This window comes from Macaca nemestrina, chromosome 12 (assembly GCF_043159975.1).
Source record: "Macaca nemestrina isolate mMacNem1 chromosome 12, mMacNem.hap1, whole genome shotgun sequence".
Lineage (NCBI taxonomy): Eukaryota > Metazoa > Chordata > Mammalia > Primates > Cercopithecidae > Macaca > Macaca nemestrina.
Window position 1 is genome coordinate 76,543,689 of NC_092136.1, and position 22,992 is coordinate 76,566,680.

At 39.8% G+C, this 22,992-nt stretch overlaps 1 protein-coding gene across 13 annotated transcripts in view; it reads right to left on the bottom strand.

Annotated features, from left to right (window-relative positions):
* Positions 1 to 22,992, bottom strand: part of LOC105468800 (p21 (RAC1) activated kinase 1) — a 149,126-nt gene that overhangs the window by 40,434 nt on the left and 85,700 nt on the right. For 7 of the 13 annotated variants that reach the window (XM_011719171.3, XM_011719169.3, XM_011719168.3 and 4 more), the window contains 4 exons: positions 13,738 to 13,838; positions 13,085 to 13,232; positions 8,133 to 8,170; positions 6,254 to 6,316 (listed from right to left, as the gene is read on the bottom strand). In XM_011719171.3, coding sequence (XP_011717473.1) covers positions 6,254 to 6,316; positions 8,133 to 8,170; positions 13,085 to 13,232; positions 13,738 to 13,838 — 350 coding nt within the window. The remainder of the gene's footprint in view (positions 1 to 6,253; positions 6,317 to 8,132; positions 8,171 to 13,084; positions 13,233 to 13,737; positions 13,839 to 22,992) is intronic. The other 6 variants (XM_071075342.1, XM_011719175.3, XM_071075344.1 and 3 more) reach the window with 1 other exon arrangement.

Consider the following 22,992-nt stretch of genomic DNA (forward strand, 5'->3'; position numbering starts at 1 on the left):
AAATTACAGATCAATAACAGAAAATACATTTTTTCAAAGAAGATATATAAATGGCCAATAAGCACATGAAAAGATGCTCAACATCATTATCCATTAGGAAATCCAAATAAAATCACAATGAGATACCACTTCACATCCACTAAAATGACTATAATAAAATGACAGACAACAACAGGGACAGGCAAAGATATGCAGAAACTGGAACCTTCATAACTGCTTGTGGGAATGTAAAATGGTGCCAGCACTGTGGAAATAAGTCTGGCAGTTCCTCAAAAGGTTAAACATGAAGTTAACCACATGCCCCAGCAGTTCCATTCCTTAGGTATATACTCTCAAGAAATGAGACCACACAAGACCTTGTACGTGAATGTTCATAACTGCATTATTCATAATGACCAAAAAGTGGGAACAACCCAAGTACACATCAATTGATGAAAAGATAAATAAGGCCGGGCACGGTGGCTCACGCCTGTGATCCCAGCACTTTGGGAGGCCAAGGTGGGTGGATCACCTGAGGTCGGGAGTTCGAGACCAGCCTGACCAACATGGAGAAACCCAGTCTCTACTACACATACAAAATTAGCCGGGCGTGGTAGTGCATGCCTGTAATCCCAGCTACACAGGAGGCTGAGGCAGGAGAATTGCTTGAACCCGGCAGGCGGAGGTTGCGGTGAGCCGAGATCACGCCATTACACTCCAGTCTGGGCAATAAGAGTGAAACTCCGTCTCCAAAAAAAGAAAAAAAAAAAACCGAAAAGATAAATAAAATGTAATGTATCCATACAAGGGAATATGATTTGGACATAACAATAAATGAAATACACCACACTGATACATGTTACAACATAAAGTTCAAAGCTAAGTAAAAGAGGCAACACGCAAAATACTACATGTTGTATGAGTTTATTTATATAAAATGTCTAGAAAGACAAATTTATAAAGACCAAAAGCAGATCAGTGGTTTCCTAGGGTTGAGCATGGGAGTTTAAATAAATGGTAAAAGGGCACCAGGGAACTTTTTCAGGTGATGGTGGCACAACTCTACAAATTTATTAAAAGTATTGAATTGTTCACCACCAATGAGCTTAAAATTCTAGTGAGCTTTTTAGTACCCCAATCATAAATATGAGCAGACCTCTGAATATGCAAGGAAAACCTCTAACATAAAAGTGTGAAACCAAAACAAATGAGGCAAAGGGCCACCTGGAAAAACCAGGCTAAACAGGGAGGAAAAAACACCCAAAGAAAGCCTATCATTAACTTCCTTAGAGAGAAGAAAATATATCAATTCTGGAAATAAGAATGCTATATATTTTCTTAAAATAGTGTTTGAAAATTAAACATGAGAATAGAAATGAAAAATTAAATTGACTGAAAGATGAAGTTGAGGAAGTCTCCTAATTCTTCAGAATAAAAACAAACGCAAGGAAAATAGAGAAAATCCTTTAAAAAATGGAGAATCAGTTTAAGAGGTCCAAGATCTAGGGCTGGGCGTGGTGGCTCACGCCTATAATCCCAGCACTTTGGGACGCCGAGGTGGGCAAATCACAAGGTCAGGAAATCGAGATCATCCTGGACAACATGGTGGAATCCCGTCTCTACTAATATACAAAAAAAATTAGCCGGGAGTGGTGGTGTGCGCCTATAGTCCCAGCTACTCGGGAGGCTGAAGCAGGGGAATTGCTTGAATTGGGAGGCGGAGGTTGCCGTGAGCTGAGATCGCGCCACTGCACTCCAGCCTGGTGACAGAGCGAGACTCCATCTCAAAAAAAAAAAAAAAAAAAAGATGTTCAAGATCTAAATAATGGAGGTTCCAGGAAGAGAGAACAAAAGAAGCAAGGGGAAGAAATCATCAACAAAATAATTCAAGCAATTTCCTAGAACTGAGGGTAGAGTTTCCAGGCTGAAAGAGTTCACAAAGCTCCCTGCAGTATAAATAGATGTAAATAGGAATACAATTGTGAAATTTCAAAGCAGTGGTGACAAAGATGATCCTACAAGCTTTCTGAGTAGAAAAAAAGATTGGTCATATACAGGGAAGGAGAAATAAAATGGCTTTGGACTCAGCAGTACTGAAAGCTAGATGACAAAAGCGTAATGTTTTCCAAATTCTGATAAAAAAATATGTATAATCTGCAATTCTATAAGCAGTTAAAGTATTAATTAAACATGAGGGTAGCATAGAGAACACCCCCATTTTGAGACCTGAAAGATATTAAATGTTTACTTTCCATTTACTTTCTTAAATCTACGAGAGGATGTGCTCCACCAAATTCAAAAGTAAACAAAAAATAATGTAGACATGGCACAGAGAAAGTAGGAATACCAACACAAAAATGCAAAGGGATTGCCAAGACAATGGTGAAGGGAGATCGCAGAATGACAACTACTTATTACAAGGCTTTTAGTCCTACTTGACTTTTTTTTTTTTTTTCTTTTTTTTTGAGACGGAGTCTCACTCTGCCGCCCAGGCTGGAGTGCAGTGGCATAATCTCAGCTCACTGCAACCTCTGCCTCCCTGGTTCAAGTGATTCTTTTGCCTCAGCCTCCTGAGTAGCTGGGATTGCAGGCACACACCACCACGCCCAGCTAATTTTTTTGTATTTTTAGTAGAGATGGGGTTTCATCACGTTGGCCAGGCTGGTCTCTAACTCACCTCAGGTGCCCTGCCCACCTTGGCCTCCCAACGTGCTGGGATTATAGGCGTGAGCCACCATGTCTGGCCAATAAAAATATTTTTAAGTGAGTATTCTCAATCACCATCAACCCTAGAGGTAATTATTACTATTTGGTGTTTAGCCTTTCAGAAGTAATCTATGGGTGGTAATCTTTGATCTACACGTGTCCAAACGTATCTTTATATTGACACCTTATAGTTAAAATATTAGTTTGATTAGGTACAGAATTCTTGGTTCTAAACAATTTGCCTCATCTCTCTGAAGATACTACTGTTTTTTTCACTATTTCTAACGAGATGTCTGATGCTAATGTTCCTTTGGACATGAACCATATTCTCTTTGGAAGCTTTTAAGATTTTTCTCTTTATTCTTGGATCTCTTTTCAATTATCTGACTTGGTCATTAATAGGCCCTTCATCTGAAGAATCATGCCTTTCTCTAGCTGGGAAATTTTTCTCCTAATATTTATTTATTTTTTCACTCTACTGCCTCTGTTCTCTACTTATGCTTGAATCCCCTTGACCGACCCTCTATTGTCATTTATTCTCAAATTTTTTATCTTTTATATCATTAATTCCCTATTTACTTATATGCATTTGTTGTTTAAACCTTATAACTTTCTTTTTTCTTTTTTTTTTTTTTTTGAGATGGAATCTCGCTTTGTCACCCAGGTTGGAGGGCAGTGGCATAATCTTAGCTCACTGCAACCTCTGCCTCCCAAGTTCAAGTGATTATCCTACCTCAGCCTCCCGAGTGGCTGGGATTACAGGCATGTACCACCACACCTAGCTAATTTTTATATTTTTAGTAGAGATGGGGTTTCACCATGTTGACCAGGCTGGTCTCGAACCCCCAACCTCAGGTGATACACCTGCCTCGGCCTCCCAAAGTGCTGGGATTATAGGTGTGAGCCACCGTGCCCAGCCATAAATTTATTTCTTACGTTTTTAATACTAAGAACACTCTTTCCTCCTCTGGTTGCTCTAATAGCAGGGTGTTTCTGTAGATGCAACAACTATAGATCCTCTCTGAAAATATTAGATTTTTAAAAAAGTTATTTCCTGAATTATCTATTTCCTCTGGGGTTACTTTTCTTTCCTTATCTTGGTCCCTCTCTTTAATGTTGTGTTTCTCTCAAATGTCTGGAGATCGTTGGCTATTCATTCATATCTATAAGTGAACGACAGATTAGTGTAATTAACATTAGTTTTTCTGAAACTTATGTAAGTCTGTTTTTCCACTGTCCTCCTCTGAATGGAGGTCTGATATGATCTGTTCGTGAGTTATGGAGAGATGGTTATTGGCAAGTGTTACTTTAGGGTACACAGGCATGGAAAAGTAGAGATTCCCCTCCTCCCAGGTATCAAAAGTATGACAAATTTACTCTTGGGATGGAAAACTTTAATGTATTTTCCTTCACTGCAGAGCTACTTCTCCTGTTTCCTTTTCTTTATATCTGTGGTAGAATATTGCAGTTAACTCAGGTTCCTCTCTGTTTCTCTCTCAGGCCCCTATACCCACAGCAAGAGCTTTCCTCAAGTAGGCAGTTTACTTTCTCCAGAAAATTAGCTGATTTTAGCTTAGAATCAAATGCACCCACTGCCTTTTGTGCACTGTAAGGAGGAGGCTGCCCCTACTGTTTCAAAGGTAGAATTAATTTACCCTTGAAGATGGCCCATGACTCTTTCCTGCTTCTTGTATATATTCTTTCAGCCCATTTTCTCTGGAGCTACTTTCATTTTCCTAGGCATCTTCTCTTATACTTTAAGTTGTGGCTTCTTCTGCTCTGATCAATCTGACCTTTTCTGCTTTCTATCTTCCATGAATTCCTCACAACAGTTGATTTACGTCATGCTTTTGTTTTAGAGCATTGCTTTTAATTTGATTTTTAAGAAATCTTTTCTGAAATTAAGAAATTTGAGATAGCAAGAGAGATGGGCACATGAATTCAGTTTACCATCTTGATCCAATTTCTAAAGAAATCTAAGATGTTAGTTTAGACATCACATATCCAACTACATCAATCTTCTATTTAAAACACTCCCTCAGCTCCAGCATAAAGTCCAAGCTCTCTGGCCTAACATACTGGATCCTTAACCCAACTTTTGTTCATGCTGTCCATCACACAGGAAAGCACTGCCTTTTTCTCTGCCTGGTATCATTACCTGATGCTTACCTAACACTGTATTATAAATCCTTGTTTACATGTTCTGATTCACCACAAAAACTGTGAGACCAAGAGCAGAGATCTTACTAGTCCTTGACTTCTCAGCACCCAAAGAACCTATCATGTGGTAACTATTCATTTTATAAATGAGAATCAGGCATTAAAATGCCATGGAATCTTAGAGTCAGATCTCAGACCAGTGAACCACAGATAACAGAATTTAGAGCTAAAAGGGACTTTAAGATTATGTTTGTTAAACGAACAATGTTTTAAGGCCCAAGAACTCTGCAAACTTCCTTGTACTTCAGAGCAGAATAAATCACTCCATCAAATATAACCCCATTGTACATTATTCATGCCTTTCTTGCAGCCCTTCTCTCCCCAGTCTGTCATTAATTTTTTTTCTCAAGGATTAAGATAGTGCACGTTCATTTTTGTGTCACCTGTACTTTGGCATAAAGAAGATACTAACTCAATATTTAGGGTGTGAGTGAATACATGAATGCTCAGGAGAGCAGAATTTTGTGCTGGTTTCTACTACTAACTCAGTCAAACGTAGAGAGTGAGTCACTTAATCTCTCTGAGTCTTAATTTCTTAGGCAGCAATTGTATTTGATTATTTCACAAGTGGAATCATCTGTGTGAAACCAATATGGAAAATAATGACATGCTACCATAATACAAAACATTTCCTCCATGTAAAACTAGTAAGGATATATAGAGCACTGAGCTAGTGCTGGACAAATGTTCTGAATTGAGGGAGAACAATGTCCTTCACAGTCTTAGTAGTTTTAATTGTAGATACTAAACCAGTACAAGTTTTTACCAAGCAGGTGTTATCCTCCCTGCCATATGGCATGAACCCCAGGGCTCTTCCTCCTCAATAACAAACAACATAGCTACAGCTTTACTGCAGTCTCCTTTATAAGACCTCAATGACATCTTTTTTTGTTCCTTGCCACAGTGAAAAGAAACCCAAACTGGGATTCAGAAGACCCCAGTTCTAATGTGGTTCTAATTATAAGTCTTCAGGAAACTCTGTTTTTCTGCCTATGAAATGGAGATGACAATACTTTCTACATAGGTAATTGTGAGGCTAATCATGCTTATATAAAGTTTTTAACACAGTGCATCATAGGCACTCAATATTGATGGCTATCACTCTTTCCACAAAAGCATAAAGACATTTGAGCCATGAAGCACAATTCGGCTTAAAGCCTCTTCTTCAATAATTTACTATTCAAAGATCCTGTATTTGCAAATTCTTTCCCATCTTTTAATTACATCTCTTCCATTTGATGAAAGGCAGCAGGAAGCGGGGGAAAGCAGTATAGGCTGGGAATCAGATGCCTATTGCCATTAACTCTTTTCCATTTCAGTTTTATCATCTATAAGGATAATAACTTACCTCAGTAAGCTCCTGTGAGGATTCAGAGAGTCGGTAAGAAAGGATCCAACAGGTTGCAAGGCACTGAACATGTGAATATTGTTTTTTATAATCAATAAGTGTAAAAATGACTCAGAATAAACCAGTACCCACGGTGGAAGCATGGTTCAAAGTATTTTGATGGTGACTCGGTATTGTGTTAGAACTTAACCACTCTCCTGCTTAAGTTCTTTAAGCTTCTCATCACCTTTAAGATAAGTCAAACTCCTACATGATTTGTCCCGCTTACCACTACCACTCCTCCTCATCGCCCACCTCTACTTCCTTCACAATTCACATTCTAGTCATAACAAACCATTTCGCAGTTCCCTGTGCAAGTATACCTCATGAACTTCCTTGCCCACACACATGCTATTCTCTTTCTGTGTGGAATATCCGCATTTCCCCTTAATCTTTGCTCTAGATAACTAACTCATTCAACTCAGACTTTACCATCAGGAAGCTTTCTCTGACACCTCCAACCTTTCATTCAGTAAATGTTTACCAAATGCCAAGACTTGCCAGATGCAAACGGTATAACAATTAACAAGTCAGAAACAGCCCCTGGCTTCATGAAGGTTAGCATGCTGCACTATAATTATCTGTCTGTGCCTTCAAGCACAAATGGGAATCATGAAGAATTGGCTGCTTGAGGTCTTCAACCTCAAGACTGGGAGGTTCTTAGGTATTGGGACATGTCTGACCATCTCTGTAATGTCACTTATTCACACCGGACTTGGCATAGTATAAACTAGGGCTTTTGCAAATGTTTAGTAAATCAGAATGGCATAACCACCTATGTACAAGAGACATCAGATGTAAAAAATAAATAGCAACCAGGTGTGGTGGCTCACACCTGTAATCCTAACACTTTGGGAGGTCGAGGCAGGAGGATCACTTGAAGCCAGGAGTTTGAGAACACAAAATGAGAATCCCATCTCTACCAAAACTTTTTAAAAATTAGCTGAGTGTGGTGGCTTATGCCTATAGTCCCAGCTATTCAGAGGGCTGAGGCAGGAGCATCACTTGAGCCCAGGAGTTTGAGTTTACACTGAGCTATGATCACACCATTGCACTCCCGCCTGGACAACAGAGCAAAACCTCATCTCTTAAAAAAAAAAAAAAGGCAGTATTCTCTTACATGCATCACAATTTATTATTTATAGGACCCTTTAAAATACATCAACATCGCATTTTATCCTTGTAACTGCCCTGGGAAATAGAATTTGTAAGTTGAGAGAGACACAGAGATCCTCTAGTTTAATCCCCAGCCAATTCTTCATGATTTCTGTAACATCCATTCGAGTGTCAAAGCATTCATTACAACTTCAGAGGACAGAATGAATGACTTTAAATGAATAAAATCTGTTCCCTTCAACAATTAGTACTAATCTTGGTTTTGCAGACTCCATAGACCAAAGAGGAAATTTTCTTCTAAATGTAGGTATCTGAAGACACGTCCAGGTAAGGGCAGAGTATATCATTCTCATTTTATTGATGAAGAAATTGAAGCTCAAAGAGGCAAACTGACTTTCCCAAGGTTCAAAGCTACAAATTAAAAAACTGAACCTAAAGCCATATCTTCTGGTTCCAGAATTTCTAGAACATTTTACAACTATTATGAATCCATAAAAATTAAAAATAAAAAAATTATCACAAAGAAAGAATTTCTAGGATATTAAAGCTGAAAGGGATACTCCTATTTATTATATCTAATTTCTTTATTGGATAGATAGGAATTCTGAGGCCAAGGGTGCAGAAGTGACTAATATGAGTGCCTCCAGCTCAGGCTCTGCCTCTGCCACACCGTCTTGATCCTTACCTCCACGTCTGCCCACATCAACATAGAGTAAATACTTACCAAGGCATTAGAAGAATTATAATCCTCAGCTGACTTATCTGCACAGGAAGAAAGACAAGGGACTTAGTCAATAAACAATCACAGTTAATTCTTTCTTGACAGCAAAAGAAGTCTATCTGGTCAAGCACATGCCAGATTCAGAGAATAGTAATAGTATGACTGGTACTACAGGCTAGATATCATGCTAAACGCATTATACATATCACCTTCTTTAATCCTCATTACGGCTCTGAGTACTGTTATTATATCTACTTTTATTGATTTGGAAACAAGTTCAGAGATGTTAAGTACAGTTGTGTGTGGCTTAGCAATAGGGTATGCTCTGTGAAATGTGTCATCAGGTAATTATGTCATTATGGGCACATCATAGAGTGTACTTACACAAACCTAGATGGTATAGCCTGCCACATACCTGGGCTATATTGTATAGCCTATTGCTTTCTAGGCTACAAACCTGTACAGCATGTTACTGCAGGCAACTGTAACACAATGGTAAGCATTTGTATATCTAAACATAGAAAAGGTACAATAAAAATATAGTTCAAAAGGTAAATAAAAGGATATATCTACATAAGCACTTACCATAAACAGAGCCTGCAGGACTGGAAGTTGCTCTGGGTGAGTCACTGAGTGAGTGATGAGTAAATGTGAAGGCCTAAGTAGGACATTACCAGTATACACGTAGGCTACACTAAATTTATTTTAAACTTAAGTAATCACTAGGTGATAAGAATTTTTCAACTTCCTTATAATATTATCAGACCACCATTGTATATGCGGTCTGTTGTTGTGGCACATGACTGTTATCTGTCCAGGGTACACACAGGTTAAAGAGAGGAATTAGATTCGAATTCTGGTCTCATTCTAAATACTATGCTAGAACTGTATCCACATCATCAGCTATATCACTGTAAGGCTTAAATAGCTAAGAAAATCTGCGTTCTAAAAGAATAGGAAAGAATCCATAGCACCACCCCTGAGTCATCCATACCAAATCATGGCCAGTTTCCAGCTTCAGCTTTCATAAAGGATCCTTCTATATCCATATCTACTGCCCACAGGGACAAAAGGACTAAGGTTGAGGAAAAGACAGGTATTAATCCTGTCAAGTCTAATTAAAGGTAGGGTCTTGTTTTCCAAGAATAGAGTCAGGCTCCCTCAATGAAGCAATTACCATGTTTCATTGATTCTGAGAGGTACATTTTTCACATTAAAGTCTCTGAAACAGAGGTGTGTCCTACCATCCATGTTATGGTTTAATTGGCAGCTTTATTTTCCTTGATTGGTATGGAAATAATTGTGCATCTTACAATCAGTGGTATCTTAGACTTCATAAAATATGAAAGAGAGACCCAACGGAGATCTTAGCAAGAAATAAGTTTAAAGACCAGTTAATGTCTTCAGTTTTGTTCTTTAATTCCCATGGGTCCAAGAAAAACTGACTTTGCCAATTCACCACTAATGGAATTGAGGAGGAGAAATATTCTACCAAATCCAATATATTCCTCACCAAGAACCAAGCCCAGAGAATGTACAATCCCAATTCCATCATATAAAAAGTGCTAGATACAGCTTCTTTGACCCTACAGCAAATCATGAACCCACACAGCAGGAAATAAGGCAAGCTCTGACAACATGTTCTTATAACAAATCCAGAATAGCTAGCAGTATTCTGGAGAAATAAATTCAGGATATACTTTAAACATAATTCATTTGTTTTTTCTTGTCCAGAAGACTATCAACTTTGGCAGAGTACAACACTATGCCTTCACTGCACTACCCCCAACTTTATGTACTGCTAGTATTTTTGAAGATTGGGTATTTTGGTAATAAGTATACTTGTTATGTCATATAAAAAATAAGTAAACACTCCCTTCAAAGGTGATGAACTATATATCAAAATCAAATTCCAAAGCACAGAATGACGGAACAGAAAGTACTTCCAGCATTTTCATTTACAGATGAGTAAAATGAGGTTCAGAAAAGGAAAAAGATTGGTTCAAGGTCACGTAAGTCATTGGCAAAATAGGGCTAAGACCCAGCTGCGTTGTCAATCTCATCTACTTTTTCCCTATTACATTAGCTACTAACCGGTATAAAAAATTAAGTGTTGCTGGGCGCAGTGGCTCACACCTGTAATCCCAGCGCTTTAGGAGGCCAAGGTGGGTGGATCACAAGGTCAGGAGTTCGAGACCAGCCTCACCAATATGGTGAAACCCTGTCTCTACTAAAAATACAAAAATTAACTGGGCATAGTGGTGTGCACCTATAGTCCCAGCTACTTGGGAGGCTGAGGCAGAAGAATTGCTTGAACCCAGGAGGTGGAGGTTGCAGTGAGCCAAGATTGCGCCACCGCACTCCAGCCCGGGTGACAGAGTGAGACTCCGTCTCAAAAAAAAAAAAAAAAATGAAGTGTTGAAAAAATAGAAACACTTGACCAAAATTAGCATGGAGGATTGTGTTTGGGTTATAGGCAGCAAAGGAGTTAAAGGCCCAAGTCAAAATACATTTCCATCATGTATCAGCTGAGTCACTTGGGGTATGTCACTTAACTTCTCTGAGTCTAATTAATTTCTTTGCGTATATAAAAGGAGGATAATAGTCCTTGCCCTGCTAGTCTCCTAAGGCCATCATAAGAATCACATGAGGGAGCCAGGCTCAGTGGCTCATGCCAGTAATCCCAGCACTGTGGGAAGCTGAGGCGGGCAAATCACTTGAGGTCAGGAGTTCGAGACCACCCTGGCCAACATGATGACCCATCTCTACTAAAAACACAAAAATTAGCTGGGTGTGGTGGCACACACCCGCAGTCCCAGTTACTCAGGAGGCTGAGGAAGGAGAATCACTTGAGCCCAGGAGCACAGGCTGCAGTGAGCTGAGATCGTACCACAGGACTCCAGCCTGGGTGACAGAGCAAGACTCTGTCTCAAAAAAAAAAAAAAAAAAAAAATCACGTGAGGTAATTCACATGTGAGCATATACAAATTGAGGTAGTATTATCATAACTAATAGTATGAGAGGATGGCAAATAGGGAAAGGAGAGATATGACACTTTTAAAAACCTGTGCCAAATATGCACTTTTGCCTAGAGTTGGCCCTAGTCTTCAACTTACAGAAAATTAAAATTCTGGCATACATATATATATATACGTGCACAAATTTGTACATACAAAAGTAGATGTACACACATGTATCTGTACATACACACTCAATATTATTCATATATGCATGCATGAATGAACATACACATAATTACCTGAATGTGTATATTTATACATATGTTCGTTCATGAATACCTGAGTGGACTTTATCTTTGTTCATGAATACTTAAGTGGGCTTTAATTCCAAATATATGCAAACCCATAGGGCTATGCCTCTGTTTACGTACACACTTACATGCCACTAGCACATATCTACATACATACACGCAGGAAAGATCCTTCCCAAGACTTAGCCACTGAGGTTTTCAAAGACAGCCTCTAACCTGATGTTTCCATGACAAGTTCCTTAACATAAACTCTAATTTCCTGACTAGAAAACTTTCCCACTCAGTAGCCCTCCACCCCAATTCCTCCTTGAAATGACTCAGTCCCTCAATGAAGAAGTGAGACAGACTCAGCGGGGCCAGACGAGAGGAAGGAAATACTGCTGGGCACATGCATGGCCCTCTCCTGGGCACCACCATGGCAGCATGAGTGAAGCTGTAGCCTGTCATCTCCACCATCTGTGCCCTTGAAACAAGCCAGATACTGGCTGGGGAAAGCATCCTTCAAATTCCCTAGTTCATCCTGGTTCTCACCTTCCCAACAATACTGCCATTTGAAGGAGGCAACATGAGTAAAGAGCCTGGAAATTAAAAGATTAGCCCACTATTAATTTAACATATTAGAAAGGCCTTCTTTGGCTCTCACACCTGCAAAACAAGGGAGAAAGTTGGTCCTCTGTGGAAGGAGAGCCTCCAAATAACATTATTAGGGGCAAGCAGTAAATTCAAAAGATGATGGTATAGGAATTAGGAGACCTGGGTTCTAATCCCAATTCTGCTATTAAAAACACTCTGAAAAATATAGTCCCTTCTACTGAGGGTACATGTAAAGAAATTTATTATTTAATGGCCTGTTTTTCATTTAACTAATAAAAATTAGTTCCCTGAGGAAGACATACATTATTAGTGTTATTAAATAACTAATAATAATATTAACAATAATGATGATAATGATAGTTACATTTCTATGGTGATGTTTTACAACTTATAAAGAACTTTCACATCTGTCGGCTCACTTATTTCTCACTATAACCTCTTTTTTTTTGAGACAGGGTCTCAATCTGTTGCCCAGGCTGGAGGGCAGTGGTGTGATCCTTGCTTACTGCAACCTCCACCTCCCAGGCTCAAGTGATCCCTTCACCTCAGCTTCCCAAGTAGCTGGGACCTCAGGGATGCACCACCACACCTGGCTAATTTTTGTATTTTTTGTAGAGACAGGGTTTTGCCATGTTGCCCAGGCTGGTCTCGAACTCCTGACCTCAAGCGATCATCTTGCCTCGGCCTCCCAAAGTGTTAGAATTACAGGCGTGAGGCACTGTGCCCAATCATTTCTCACTACAGCCTCTTGAGATAGGAATTATTCCCATTTTGAGGCGCAAAGAAATGAAGCGACTGTTAGAATCTAGTAAGGGTCAGAATCTAGACCTTCTAGCACAAAATCTGTGTTCTCTCTATATAATACCATACTATTTTTAAAAAAACATGTGCAGTGTCAGAGTGAAGACTTAAGTTTGATGCAAAGTCCATCATCTTGGCTGTCAAATTCCAAAATTCCACGTTAGTTAAAGTGCCACTTCCACTCTTTCAACTACTTTGTTCTCTTATCCCAGACCAATAGGCATGTGAGTTTTCCCATCCAGATTAAAACCATCTCTTGCTGAGACTGCCCGGGACACAGTTTTCATACCTGTAAAGCTCATGTATTTCTGGCTGTTGGATGTCTTCTTTGAGTTGTAAAACTCCAACACATCCAGAACAGCCTGCGGGTTTTTCTTCTGCTCCGACTTAGTGATATTTGATGTCTGAAGCAAGCGGGCCCACTGCTCTGGCATTCCCTATAAGAGAGACATGCAAGACTAATAGGAAGGCACAATCACAGTGGACCCTGAAAGAACATCAGAGCTAACTCTGACACTTGCTAGCAGCAAAAGATGCATTTGTTAGTCATTCCTTTCTCTCTATACCCTCAGAGTTTACATAAGCCTCTTTTATAATATCTTTCTCATTGTATTAGTCATTTCTTAAGATGTCTGCTCCTTCACCAGGCTATACCTCCAGGATGGTAGGATAGGATGCTGTTCCTGCATGATCAGTGCCCCACACAGAGCCTGCTACCAAGCCTACCACTTAACAGAGGTTTATTATTTAAAGAATGGAGATGGAAAGGCTTCTCTGGATACAATTTTAGCGATGCAAGTGTCCCACTGATGAATGTGAGAAAATTGTAATCAGGGTCTCAGGCAAAGACAGAAGCATCAGGAAGATGAGAAAGGGTTAAATCTAACAGTGCACAGCCAGAGCTCTAAAAGACTGAAGACCTTTCTGTGACCCAGGACTTACCGTAAACTCCCCTGTGACAGCATCAAAACCAACATGAATTGTGTGTTCAAAATCTGAAGGGAGAGAAATCTCTGGCCGCTCTTTCTCTTTCTTTTTATTTGCTGCAAGAGAAACAGGGAAAAGGAAATAAAAAACAGGAACATTATTGTTTTTAGGCTTATTTTAGCTCTTTATTGCGCTGTAGTCTCCTTGAGAGGGCAAAGTCTATCTATTAATATTTCACATATGTTGAAGACCCCAATTATGGACCTGGATTGGAGCAGATACTCAATGCATGTTTAAAGACTTAATTTCTTGTTGAACTAAAATAAGATGGTGGCTCATGCCTGTAATCCCAGCACTTTGGGAGGCCAAGGCAGGCAGATCGCTTGAGTCCAGGAGTTCAAGACCAGCCTAGGCAACATGGCAAAACCCTGTCTCTACAAAAAATACAAAAATTAGCTGGACATGGTGGTGCATGCCTGTAGTGGCAGCTACTTGTGAAGTTGAAGCAAGAGGATCATTTGAGCCCAGGATGTAGAGGTTGCAGTGAGCCAAGATCATGCCATTGCATTCCAGCCTGGGCGACAGAATGAGGCCCTGTCTCAAAATAAAATAAAATAAAATAAAATAAAATAAAATAAAAGGAGAGGCAAAAAGAATGTGTGTCAGAGTTAACAGTCCTGGTTTTACCAGTAACTACCCAGTTGATATAGGGTAAGTCTTCTTTTTTGTGAAGCCCTCCTTGATCTCTAGGCTGGGCAGTTCTTTACCCTCTCTGTTCCTATAGCACCCAATATATGTAATAGTAATTGACTACTATAAGTGTTTATCTTCCATACCAGACTGAATTCTAAGTGCAGGGGCCATGTCAAATTAGTCACAGCTTCCCAGAGGTTAGCACACACCTGGCACAAAGTAGGTGCTCAGACAGTAAGTGAAGAAAGGAAAAAATGACCAGACATTTACCTCAACTGGGCAAGGAGTTTAAGGAATCTGCCTAAGACAGAAAAATTCTCTCCAGGGCAGGAATAAATGTTCCTTTCAGCAGCTCTGGCCTGACTTTCACAACACTTGTTACCCAGCACCTGTGAACCTTATTTTAAAATCCTGTTGTCTGGGAGCTCAATACACTAACCAAAAGAAATTCTGAAGTTTTAATACCTCCACAGACCCAGCATAACCCTGATAAAAGGTAGCAAAATGAGAAGGAAAACACAAAAAGGTCTAGAGTTCAAGCCAGTTTCACCTCTACCTTACCACAATGCGCGCGCGTGTGCGTGCGTAGAGAGAGAGAGAGAGACCAGGATCTCTGCTGTCTCATCTAAACAAGGGCGAGTATGAGCTGGATGATCTTAAGGGTCCCTCAAGCGCCTACATTCTGTGAGTCTATGAAAACAAGAAGCTATGCCTTCTCAAAGCTCTGCAGTTAAGATTCCTTCCTGAGACGGCATTCCACAGTTTTAAATAGGTATTTCATACATATCATGTAATACAATCACCACAATCCTGAGGCAAGTTTTACTTGCAGATTAGAAAATTTGGGAACAGACTTGCCTACAATCATTAAGTAATTAAAGTCCAAAAAGTCTGGCATCAAAGCCAAGGTTCTTTACATTCTATTTTACCTCCCCTAAAACATTTCAAGTTGAATTAAGAAAACATACTTCAGTGTAATAAGAAGAAATGACATTAAGAACTTGCTATGTATACAAAAATGATGTCAATATAGTATTTTTCTTCATTCTTACAATCCTACGAGATAGATATTACTACCATCATTCTTACAATCCTATGAGATAAATACTACTACTGTCATTTTACAGATGAAGAAACTGAATAATTTACTCATACAGCTACTGAGAGCTGGGATTTGAACCCAGGTCTGATTCCAAAGGTTCATTCTTCAGTATCTTAATGAGAACCATTTGCCTACATGCCAAGTGCTAGGGTGTAAGCTATTTATGTACTTGGCAATTTCCCTCTCAGAAGCAGCTGCTTTGAGAAAGACAAGGCTAAGGGGTATACCAGGGCCCCAAGTCAAGCAGTCCTTTATGACATAAGTCCATCTGTCTTTCTCATAGCCAGAATGCACTGGAACATGTGGCAGGGCTTTGGAACTACTTTCTGTTTCTAAATTCCCTCTGATCTAGTCACTTAGGGAAGTACAATTATATTTGTGTTTTATTTCAATTTTTATTTTTTATATCTATGCATGTTTATACATTAGTTCTATTATATATAATTGATATACTATATAATACATCACAGGCATGAACTGTCAAATGCAGAAGAAACTTTAGTAAAGGATGCCCAAAAAGAAAGTTAGCTCAAAGCATGAGTAGTTTACAGAAAAGAGTTCCAGGGAAATGGAATAATTTAATACATGAACACACAGGGTAATGCTAAAGTCAGCTCTGCTTCTACTGAGCACTCTTTACCCTGCAACCTTTGAATATACCTCACACATTCCCACCTCCAAGTTTTTGCTCGCTTTTTCTTCTCCTTGTTTGGAATGCTCTCTTCTCCTTCTCCCTATCTCAGCCATCTTTTAAAGACTGGCTCAGGTCCCACTTTTTCCAGGAAGGATTTCCTGACCTTTCTTCTTCCTGTTAATTCCCAAGACACTGAGTCTGCTACACCACCAAGCATCTAGTCATTTCCTGTCTTATATGATTCCTTGCCAGTTTAAAAATCCAAAATGTAAGCTTCTTGAGGACCAAAATTATCACTTCCAATTACAATCACTATACTTCTGAATTTCAATCCAGCACATGGCTTACTGGATTGAAGAATACTCTAGAAAATATTAGGGAATGGCCAGGCGCGGTGGCTCACGCCTGTAATCCCAGCACTTTGGGAGGCTGAGGCAGGCAGATCACCTGAGATCAGGAGTTCAAGACTGGCCTGGCCAACATGACGAAACTCCATCTCTACTAAAAATACAAAAATTAGCGGGGCGTGGTGGCACGTGCCTATAATCCTAGCTACTCAAGAGGGTAAAGCACGAGAATAGCTTGAACCAGGAGGCAGAGGTTGAAGTGAGCTGAAATTGTGCCAATGCACTCCGGCCTGGGTGACAGAGTGAGACTGTGTCTCAAAAAATAAATAAAGAAAGTATTAGGGAGTGATTCTAGAGACCATGTAATCCCATTCCCTGAGGAAAGAGGCCCAGGGAAGTAAGTTGACTTGTCCTGATTCACAGAGCACATGACTGTAAGTCCACCTGATCAAGTCTTTCACTCTTTATTATACCCCGATCCCTACTGAGATTTGACTGGAATCAACTACTAACTGAAATAACAGTTTAACATAGTGGAGTACAAAAATAGCAATGACTTGGCTGAAGTGGGAAAGGAGAGAAGTAAAAGGAATGGGGAAATCTAGGTGGCAGGATTTAGCTTGGGTACTGCGTAATTTTTTTTTTTTTTTCAGACTTGTTGCCCAGGCTGGATGGAGTGCAATGGCATGATCTCGGCTCACTGTAACCTCCACCTCCCCGGTTCAAGCAATTTCTCCCTCCCTCAGCCTCCCAAGCAGCTGAGATTATAGGCACCCACCACCACACCTGGCTACTTGTATTTTTAGTAGAGACAGGGTTTCACCATGTTTACCAGTCTCGAACTTCTGACCTCGGGTGATCCACCCACCTTGGCCTCCCAAAGTGCCGGTATTATAGGCATGAGCCACCGTGCCCGGCCTGGTACTGTGTAATATTTAGACTGAGTATTCACCAGTTGGGGATCACCAGCAGAAAACAGGATTCAAGAGGCAGGAATACAGAAGAGAAATGGAGAAGTCATACAGTCCTAGAGCCACCTGGAACCCAGTTAATCCCTTCTGGGAAGTAACAATCATCCCCTTCACCTGTGTACAGCCCTTCACCAAGCTCTGCCAGTCATTGTCTCACTGGCTCATCACCACAAACCCAGGAGCTAAACAGCTGAGGTCAAGGAATTAAAAGAAATTTCTGTTAGTGGAAAGAATCTCAGAGGAAGGATTCAGTATTATGGTTGCCAGTAACTCACTGGGTGACCCTGGAAAAGTCTGAGTTTCAAGCCGTCAATCTGCAAAATAGGACAATGGTGCATGCTCTGCATACAGATGAAGGTAAGTAATAAACCACCTTTCTGGAGAAGATAATACCTGAAAGAAGTCATAAAGGATGAACAGGGGTTAGCCAGACCGAGATGGGAAAGGGCATTTCCAAAAGAAACAGAATAAGCAGAGGCCAAGAGAAGTAAACAGTGTGATCTTTCTTTCTTCTTTCCACCTGTTCAGCAAGTCAACCAAATTTCATAAACTCTTACCAGATTCACAAAGCACATGATTGCAGGCAGGAAGGCACTATGAGCTTCAGACTGAGGGAAGACACAATGGAGAAAATAAAGCAAACCCAGGATCCTGATGGTCCCATATCCCAGGGTTATAGTATCCCTGGGACTACTGCTGCGGTAGCAAATATTTTATGATGACTAGAAGTATGTCTGCAGGAATCTGGTGGAAACTCATGTCTACACAAAAACTTGTATGTGAATTTTCATAGCAGCTTATTCATAACAGTCAAAAAGTGAAGGCAACCCAAATGTCTCTCAAGTGATGAACAGATAAAATGTAGTACATCCATATACTATTATTCAGCCATAAAGAGAATGAAGTCCCGATCCATGCTACAACATGGATGAACCTTGAAAACATTATGCTAAGTGAAAGAAGCCAGTCACAAAGGGCCATATACTGTGTAATTCCATTTATATGAAATGTCCAGAATAGGCAAATCCATAGACAGAGAGTAGATTAGTGGTTGCCAGGGGAGAAGGGAGAAATGAGGAATGACTGCAATGAGTATGGGGTTTTTTTTCTGGAGCGATGAAAATGTATTGAAGTTAGTTGTAATGGTTGTACAATCTTATGAATATACCAAAAACCACAGAACTGTACATTTTAAGATGGTGACTTGTATGGCATGCGAGTTATATCTCAATTTTTTTTTAAAAAGTGAATGTAATTTACTACATTTAGAAAATTAAGAACAAAATATATATAATCAATTCAATTAATGCAGAAAAAAGCATTTGCTGAAATGTGATATCAATCGTGATTAGAAACTCTTAGCAAACTAGGATTACAAGGGAATTTACTTAATCTTATAGAAGGTAATTACCAAAAACTCTGGAAAAAACATCATACTTAATTCTAAAATGCTGAAAGCTTTTCCTGAGATTAAAAACAAGAGAAAGGTATTCCTCATCACCACTTCTATTCTTCATAGTACTGAAGGTATTAACCAGTGCAATTAGGCAAGAAAAAGAAGTAAAAGGAGGATTATAAAGAAAGAAAAAAAAAACTATTACAATATACAAATAATGTGCTTATGTACATGAATACAGAAAACTCAATAGAAAAATCAAGTCTCTGAGTAGCTAAAGATTTCAAAATAGAACCACAAAGCATTAGAAAGGAAATAACTAATAAATTTGACCATATTAAAATTCTATCTCGCATCATGCCAAGCATCTGTCTAAGATTACAGGGGAATTTACTTAGTCTAATAAAAGCTAAGAGCACAGTAGAAGATACTTGTAACATATATAACTGACAGAAGACTTATATCTAAATAAGGATTCCTACAACTATGTTAAGAATTCTTGGCTGGGCACGGTGGCCCATGCCTGTAATCCCAGCACTTTGGGCGGCCGTGGCGGGCGAATCACCCGAGGACAGGAGTTCAAGACCAGCCTGGCCAACAAGGTAAAACCCCGCATCTACTAAAAAATACAGAAATTAGCCAGGCGTGGTGGCAGGTGCCTGTAATCCCAGCTACTTGAGAGGCTGAGGCAGGGAGAATTGCTTGAACCCAGGAGGCGGAGGTTCCAGTGAGCTGAGATCCCATCACCGCACTCTAGCCTGGGCGACAGAGTGAGACTCTGTCTCAAAAAAAAAAAAAAAAAAAAAAAAGAATTCTTTAAGTTACAGAAAATATGTGTGCTTTGTAAACTAAAGACCTTTACAAACATAAGTTGTCATTAATATAAAAAACTGTTAGGTTTCTCAGCCCATTCATTAAGACAGAGAAACTGTGGTTGAGGTGAGAAAGAGGAAAGAATCATCTTGATTTCATGTATCTAGAGATCTTGGGATTGAGAAAATAAAGTGGGAAAACAAGCTTCCAGCCTCACTCATCCCAATTTTAACCCTATCTTTGACCTAGACCACTTGGCCTTCTGATAGCATGGGAAATGAGGCTGACACTGCAAAATCCCATTGTCTCAGTATAGCCATCAAAGTTTTAGCACAAATCACTGGCCTTTTTTTAAAAAATTATTTTTAAGCAGCACCTCTCATTGGCTCCACTGAGCTAATCTGAGCTCAAGGCAGTAAAACGTTCCAAACTTGGAGAGATAAACACTGACATAGTCCAATGTTAAAATTAACTTTGCTAAACTCTTCCCAAGCTCAGAGAATTCCACTTTGCTTGTGAAAATGCAGCCAGAAAAAGATTTCAAACTAAATGCTGAAAGACTTCTTAGAATAAACCAAAGGCTCCAGATCCTAACCACAGGAACCAGGCTTTCCCACATGGAATTCTGCAACTCAGCATCACCTATTACAGGCCCTCAATTACAGCTTCTCTTTCCAATCATTTATGCATCCCCCAGGCACATACTGAAGCCATGCTAGAGAGGTCAGCATTAGGTAATGCCCAAAGACATTCTACCCGCTGGCAGCTCAAACCTCAACCATTACTGCAGCCCACAGATCATTTTTCTTTCTCATCTCCCAAAAATCTCTCTACAGACCCAAAACAACTCCTCTAGAGATTCTGACTCCAAAAGTCTGGATGGAATCCAGGTATCAGTATTATTTATTTATTTATTTATTTTTGAGACAGAATTTTGCTCTGTCACCCATGCTGGAATACAGTGGTGTGATCTCAGCTCACTGCGACCTCTGCCTCCCGGGTTCAAGCAATTCTGCCGCCTCAGCCTCCTGAGTAGCTGGAATTACAGGAGCCCACTACCGCGTCCAGCTAATTTTTTTAGTTTTAGCAGAGACAGGGTTTCACCATGTTGGCCAGGCTGGTCTCGAACTCCTGACCTCAAGTGATCCGCCTGCCTTGGCCTCCCAAAGTGCTGGGGTTACAGGTGTGGGCCACCACGCCCGGCCATTTTTTTTTTTTTTTTTTTGTAAAGGAGTTTCACTCTGTTACCCAGGCTGGAGTGCAGTGGCATGATCTTGGCTCATTGCAACCTCTGCCTCCCAGATTTAAACGATTCTCCTGCCTCAGCCTCCCGAGTAGTTGGGATTACAGGTGCCCACCACCACAACCGGCTAATTTTTGTATTTTTAGTAGAGACAGGGTTTCGCCATGTTGGCCAGGTTGGTCTAGAACTCCTGACTTCAAGTGATCCGCCCGCCTTGGCCTCCCAAACTTCTGGGATCACAGGCATGAGCCACTGCACCCTGCCCTGTATTTTTTAAAAGCACCATAAGTGAGTCCAATGTGTAATCAGGGTTGAGAACTAAGGGATACAGTTATGTGACAATGGAACAGATAATTTAGGAAGACTTAGTTCCATACTCAGCCCTCCCACTTGCCACTTGTGAGACCTTGAGCAACTTACTTTTCTCTAAGCCTTAGCCTCCCCAACTAAAAATGAGTTGATGTAGGTATCAAATAAAACAATAAATGAGGTTTCCATTTTTAAAAAACAAACCTCCTATTTGTATTGCATTTTAGTTTAGAAAATGCTTTTATATCTACTATGTCAAATGACAAAAGCCTACTAATGATACAGGGTGAATGGGAAGTAAGGATATTGAAATGAAATTGAAAAAATAAATCAGAGTTAACAAATGTCAGTGGCTGGACTCAATCTGTGTTACAAGTCCAGTTCTAGACATAACTCTATGCAGCTGGTATAAATGCTCAAATACTACATGAAGGGCATACCACTTCAAAGACTACCACACTGCTGTGTATCCTTCTAGGACTAAGTTGAGTAGCTTACTGGTTGATCAAAGGTTTCAAACAAAAGAAAAACACCTCAGACTTCTTTCATTTTGATGTATGCATTAATTATAGCCATCAAGGGTCTTAAAGCAAAGGGATGAAACCTATGTGCCCAGGGCAAATATAGAAAATCTATACCCAAAGGATGAAAGATTGTTAGATCATTTTGCGAGAAATTCTTATAACTCTGTATGTTTCCTACCTCTATGCCCTCAACCTACAGAGATGCAGTTTTGATCTTGAGGTTATGAGATGTATTTTCAGATCAGATTTAGCCTAGGGTTACTCAGCTAGGATTTTCTAGAGCTGCATCACTGAATAAAGTACTTTACAATGGCCTAGTTTCTTCTCACCTATATAGACAAGCCTGATCTAACCACGCCTTTGCAATCTCTCATTTATGTAATTATAGGATTCTAAAGCTAAAAGAAACTGCACATGCCTACTGCTCTCTCTCCTCTTCTAGATGAAGGCACTGACGTCTACAGAGAAATAATTGACCCAAATCAGCCAGCCAATTTATGGAAGAACCAAGACTATAATCCCAATATCTGGACCCCCACTTTCCCATTTAGCACATAAGATTGTCCCTTCAGGTCCCAATGATGTCCGAAGGCTCTGCTTCCATCTGCTGTTTCAGACAGGAATCTTCTTTTTTAAAAATCAGCTTTATTGAGAGATAATTCACTTACCAAACAATTCACTCATATAGTGTAAAATTCAATGGCTTTTAATATATTCAGAGAGCTGGACAGGTATCACCAAAATCAATTTTAGAACATTTCATCACTACAAAAAGAAACCCCACCCCTCTTAGTAATCATCTCCTAGTTTTAATTGCCTCTCCCTCTCTGCAGCCCTAGGCAACCACTAATCTACTTTCTTTCTATGAATTTACCAATGCTGGACATTTCCTACAAATAAAATCATATTACATGTGATCCTTTTAACTGGCTTCTTTCACTTAACGCAGCATTCAAGGTTCATCCATGTCATGGCATGGATCAGAACTTCATGTCTTTGTTACCAAATATTTCATCGTATGGATATTCCACATTTTATTATTTATCTATTCATCAGCTGATGGGGTATTTGGGTTGTTTCCACTTTTTGGATATTATGAATGCTGCTATAAACATTCATGTACTGCTGGTAACTCTATGTTTAACCTTTTGAGGAACTGCCAGACTGTTTTCCACAGAGGCTGCACCATTTTACATTCCCACCAGCAATTATGAGGGTTGCAACTTCTCCACATCCTC